This window comes from Phaethon aethereus (assembly GCF_964289735.1).
Source record: "Phaethon aethereus genome assembly, chromosome: 13".
In the NCBI taxonomy this organism is placed as follows: Eukaryota; Metazoa; Chordata; class Aves; order Phaethontiformes; family Phaethontidae; genus Phaethon; species Phaethon aethereus.
This window is the reverse complement of record NC_138589.1, coordinates 18,252,438-18,258,437: the sequence shown is the minus strand read 5'-3', so window position 1 is coordinate 18,258,437 and position 6,000 is coordinate 18,252,438. Positions and strand designations below refer to the sequence as shown.

Here is a 6,000-nt window from a genome sequence, read left to right as displayed (position 1 = left end):
CAGTTTCATGTCATTTCCTCAGGGATGGCTGGAAGTGTGAGTGGCATGGTATGTGGGTAAGAGTGTGAGTGAACTCTAAACAGCTTTCCTAGAAAATCCATGATTTTGGAATTTGGGAGGGGTGAAGGGTGGTTCTTCTGTTTACTAAACATGCGCAACACCAACTGTGAAGAAATGATAGCTTTAGGTTTATAGTCTTCAAACCTGGGTGCTCTGGTGCTCATAGGTGAGCTATTGAAATGCTACAGTATGATCAACTACTAATTTTTAGCATAATCTTATTCATGGAGAGTTTGTAAAATGCACCTTTAAAAGCACCGTTCATAGTGCATTATTGTGAGCAGGACAAAACGAAAAATCAGCCCTATGTGACTTTTCAAATGTACTTTTAAGTGCTGAAAGTTACAAACAGGCATTTTATGATGGGATCTTCTGAAATACCTATCTATATTTCCAACCTTATAAATACATATATATATGTATGTATTTTAAGTCTGGCTCTAGCTTCCTAGCCAGGGTAGAAACAATCTGCTCTGTAAAATCTGTGCTTGAACTACTCTTGACAGAGATGTAAGTGTAGCAGTGAAATATTCATAATGCGAACCTACATTAATTCAAGCTTGGCTCTAACACAGTCTCAAATGCAGATGCATTTTCATGTGCAACTTTCTAAGCTGTAGAACTTTCCCACGTGGCCGTGTTTCTAAATGCAAAGCATTTCTTCTTTAAGAACAAAAGCAAGTTGGGTAAGTAGAAAGGATTTTTGTTAAAGAAAATGGCTACCTGCAAAATCTAGTGGGTAGAGTTATCAGACACCAGAAGTGTTTGTGCCTTTTACACTGAGGTACCTATTAAAGCGAAGAAAGCAAAGTGTGCATTGTCGTTCGTGTTCACCGACAGCTCACAGGGTTAAGTTTAAGCATGTCTCTTGTCAGGTAAAGTTTTGGCCCTCCTTTTGACAGGCTGACAGTGTTTATTTCTGTAATAACAGCTGATGTTGGAAACATGGAAGTATTGAACAACTTCATTTTTCTTGGTGATGTTTCTCATTTTGTTGCTTTTATTCTGCTTAGTATTGGATCTTACTAAGTCCAGGACCAGAGTCCAACTGAAGCGAGCCATCCTGTATCCTCCCTTTAGTAATGCATGAGCTGATTAAACTTTGATTCTTTGGGAAGCGGGGAGGATGTTCAGTGGTGCCGTGGAGTTTGAACTGTGTTACTTCTGTTATGTGTCCTGTTTTCTAATAAGACACTCCATTATACAGTTCTACAATCGCGGATGGCTGTCGTTGCCACTGGGCATTGCGTGTGTGTGTAATGGGCAGCTGGGCCAGGATTCTGGGACTTAGTCCAGCATTCAGACTTAAAAAGAAATTGTGTCGCCTTTCTGTTAATTGGAATACCATACTTTTAAATTGTATTTGGAATTGGACACGTCCTGGGTGGGGGGTTCTAAGCATTTGTTCTGCTTCATTTCAACAGCAGTCAACAACTGAAACTGCACAATAGCTCAGGCTCTCATTAAACCTTTCTTGGAGAGTGTTAATAAAGCATAGTGGTGTGACAGTTGTCAGACATCCTATGTTTTCCTTCTGCATGTGAATGCAAGTTTCTCTGAGAGCTGATGCTTTAAGGACTGGGTTGTTTCTTTTCATTTTAGGCTGGGAGAGCATCTGCCTTGTACAGTAACGCCTTGCTAATGCAACCCCAGCATGTGGCCTCTGGGTTTGTTTGGTTTTGTTTGGTTTTACACCATTTCATCTCAAACCTTTGAGGCATTTGGGGTCTGGCATTCACACCTCAATAACCTGCTTTCGTCAGCTTTTGGGGAGCTTTAGTTAAACCGTGAAACTGTTCCTCAGCTATATGTGTTGACATTTCTTCGTGTGATTTGATGTTGCACAGTGAGGACCTGGTTATAATTGTTACATGAAGAGGAAAAATCCTGCTCAGAGAGTGGTTATCAACAGATGGAGTCAGGGAGAGGGTTGAAGCTTCAGTCAGCAGCAGCCCCGTACATCCAGATGGTAGAAGGGGGTATCTGGGTTGAGTCCCATCATTGCAGGCATAGTTAGAAATGCTGATACGAGTCCATAGACTGCCCGAGAAACCCTTGCATAGCATAACCTGAACAGTTACCTGGGAGAACAGCAGGAACATCTTCTGGAGAAGCTGGGGAGCAAAATAACCAGTCTGTTAATGGCTGTTCTCAAGAGAAGAGGCAGCAGCACCAGAAAACAACTGTAGCTCATTGCATAGAGAAATACGGTTTGGTGACCTGGATGACCCGACCAGATGGGAATTTCCATCAGCTAGAAAGGAGGTGGTGAGTGTTCTGAAGCTTGTAATGTTCCTTGGGGTCTTGGGGAACACCTCGTGTTGATCAATCATTTAGAAAGGTGTAAAAACCCTTAATGGGACCTTAGTATGAGAAAATAATATGAAGACAAACTACAGAACAAAGTCCTTAGTTCCATTATTTATAGAAGAACTGTGTTCCCACCTCAGTGCGATCTTTTCGTGTCCCATATCGCCTCTTGCTTGGCCCTCTGTTCCTCATCCCCATGCAAGTACGCATGCACCCAGGCCATCATCTGCCCCCTGATTGGCGGGGAAGGGCCGGCACGCACCGCAGCAGCCCAGAGCTGTTGGCTGCCAAGCCCACCCAGCACAGGAGATGACTACTGAGCCTCGTCTTTGCTGATCATCTTCTTCCTCAGCCTACGAGCTCTTTAATCCAGGAACCTGTAGGAACTTAACATCTCTGACAGTGCTGTCAAATTTCTTCAGTATTGGCCTGTTCGGTTCAAGAAGCTCATGGTGGGAAGGGTTGGCCAGCAGATCGGTTGCATGATTGAACACCAACTCATTTACTTAGCTAATGGTGTGTGCAGGAGTCGTGCAGTCGCGGGGGGCTGTACTTACAACAACTCTTTACCTTTTTAATTTCCTTTATTTTTTTTCAGGTATACACTTACAGCATTTGTGAGATCTATGATCAGATGATGTCTTTGAGCAAAAAGATACACTGAATGAAGCAACGTTTGACCAATGCTCAGTATTATCATAGATTGGGGAAAAAGAGTGTTTCTCAGTGTTTCTGCTATTTTTTTGATGCATTTGAGAATGTTTCCCCTTTCTTAGTGGTTTTCTTGGTTGGGCTTTTTGCAGAGAAGCATAGTAGGGGGAACAACAATTTCAAAAAAATGGGGATATGTGATTGTGAAATAATTCTAAAGAAAAGGGGTTCCTTTAGATTTGGTTGGCTCCTTGATTTTTTTCACTTTCATACAGATGAAAGAACTCGCTTGTGACAGTAAAGCTCCTGTGCTAAGCGATACTCATTCAGGATAGCCGTATGGACTCCCATATTTGCTATACATAAAGAAGGCAGAATTAAGGGTATAGTGGGGTTAGCTTCATTGTTCTACCTTTATTATACAAATAACTTGCAATGCTAAAAATACAAAATTTCCACCCTTTTGGGGACAGAAGTAAATCTAAGCCAATTGTGACATTTAAGCACCATTCACCCTTTATAGGATGATTACTTATCAGAAGCAAAGCCTGTAGGTATCTCCTTAGAGCCCATCAGCCACAGTAATGCTGCAATATATACAATTTTGTCAGCGGAAAAATACGTACATACCAAAAATTACTTTGGGCAGTTTACTGCAGTAATGGCAAAAGGGATGCACATAATGATAATTTTCATTTTGTACCTATGTTTTGTCTAAGGATGATGGTGAAAGAATTATGCCTCCTAATGCTCCTTTAAAAGATGACATTGTTTTACTTACATTAAAGGTAGAGAAATGAGATGCTGTGAGTGGTTAGATCTTGTGAAAAATGAAGTTTTAAATGTGTACTTCATTGCTTTTCTCCCTATAATAACCATAGAAAATGTGTTGGCAGCATATCACAATTAATAATCCATGCTCCTCTTCATGTGCTATAGGCACTCCAGAATTCCCCAGCAAGTTTATAACCAGATTCAAATGAGATTCCACATTTACACCAAAAATAGAACTGCAGCCATCTCACAGCACATAATTCTAGCTACCTGACTGAAGAGCCTTAAATTCTTGATTTTTCCCAGAGTGAAATTCACTTTAATCTCATATTAATGTATTTTTCCTGCAATCGCCTGCAAAAGAATCCCATAGTGTTGCAGTAGTGATTGCACAGACAGTGGAAGGTACTGCACATACGTAGCATTTTTGTAGGTTTACCTGGTCATCTAGATTGTGTAAAATCCTTTGACATTAATTGGGACAAGTTTTCTATCTAGGTTTATGCTGAATCTCTCTTTAAGGGTTTTTTCCACCTCTTCATCTTCAAGAGTTATGAATTCCACCAGATCCATGTTTTCCTTGTAGTTGTATGTGGTCTCAGTGAGTGTCCACCCAATTAGCGCACGAAAGCCATCAGTGGTCTGGAGGGTGCAGATGGACTTCTTTGTAAAGAGGGAATCTGGAGAGGTCTGAAGGTACGCGCACGGGGAACGGAAATCTTCCACTGTCTGTGGCTCAAGGCTGAACATATAAATTTTCCGACACTCTTTTTTCTCCAGAAGATCCGAATTCGAGAAATTTTGATTGGGGATGTATTGTTTCCGTCTCATTTTCTCAAGGTACCAGATGGCATTTTTTTCCGTGAAGCGAAAGACGCCGGGAACCTGGGCCTGGTCTTTCCCCGATACAAGCTCCATCGGTTGCCACATCTGATAGGACACACCAAAGCCTCCGTCAACAATATAGGCTTTGCCATCAATAACTACCTTTACAAGGAGGTGGGTCATGATGCTGGCGTATGCGTTTTGATGCGGATTGAACACATACGCTCCCAGAAAGCTGGCATCGTACCCCAGGCGTTTCAGGACCCAGCCCAACAGCTGGTTGTTTTCCATGCACCATCCACCCCGCTTCCTCCGTACAATTTTGTTATAGACGTGCTCCAACTCCAAAGTAATTTTCTCCCCGCAATGGATGCTGAGGTTTTCGAAGGGAACTGCACGGATGTGGTGCTGGAATATATCTGTTAAGGTTTCCAAATCTTGTTTTTCAAGGGAACCTTTATAGCCAGTTCTCACAAAATACTCTTCAAGGTTCATGTCTCCTGTAAATGAAGGAAATGCATTTTGGTTTTGTTTCTTTACGTCAATGATTTACGATGCTGTGAAAAACTGCCCAGGCTGCTGCCAGCAAAGATGCTTTAATCTCCTGAACCTCATTAGAGCGCTTTCAAAGGTAACAAGTATTCCTGTCAAATGGTTCCCCGAGCAAAGAAGAGCAGTGCACGTGAGGGTTTGCTTCTTGCCTTGGAGTCACCCCTCTGGCAAACAGCTGACGCAATTTCAGCTTGATGTGCAGTGGCTGTGAAACGGGGATTTGCTGTATTTGCATTGTAACAGCGGGGCTAAGAAGAAATGCAAGATCATGCTAGGGAGTGTTCAGGAGGGTTCGTGAAAACCGCTCTAAATTCACTTTCGGTGAAAGGAGTGTCAATGGGAGAAGCAGTGTCATCTGCCAGTCAGAGGGAGGATAATTCGAGCCAGGATTCACATGTTCTTTTCATGAGTCTGCCACTGATCTACCTGACGGTAAATGAATTGCTCGTTCGGTACGTGTCGCTCTTTCACCACTCACAAAAAGTGAAAATGATACTCCCTGCACATTTTGTAAAGTGTCAAGTTTTATTCAGATAAATAACTGAAAATAAACTCTGACCTCTGCAAGAGTTGCAGACCACTGAGTCTCTTTGCTCAAACTCATTTTGGTGTTGGAATAATGAATCTGAATGGAGGCGAGTGACCTAGAAGACAAAGAGCACATCTCTATTCCCCATTCTGCCCTGCGTCTCGCAGGGTGCCCTGAGACTGGACAGGGGCTGCTTTACATGTCTCAAATCCTGGCCTTTCTCAAAACTCACTTTAGTCCTTCCAGAGGAGGCGTAACTGAGAAGTACCGAAGCCTCATACAGTGCATCCCTGGTCTGT

The 6,000-nt window shown here is 42.4% G+C and overlaps 1 protein-coding gene across 1 annotated transcript; it reads right to left on the bottom strand.

Moving 5' to 3' along the window:
- Positions 1 to 4,242: 4,242 nt before the first annotated feature.
- On the bottom strand, positions 4,243 to 5,115 carry LOC309409568 (arylamine N-acetyltransferase, pineal gland isozyme NAT-10; the record flags this gene model as incomplete). Its single annotated transcript, XM_082005737.1, has 1 exon — positions 4,243 to 5,115. One exon carries the CDS (start codon positions 5,113 to 5,115, stop codon positions 4,243 to 4,245), a length of 873 nt encoding a protein of 290 aa, XP_081861863.1.
- Between the last annotated feature and the right edge of the window lie 885 nt (positions 5,116 to 6,000).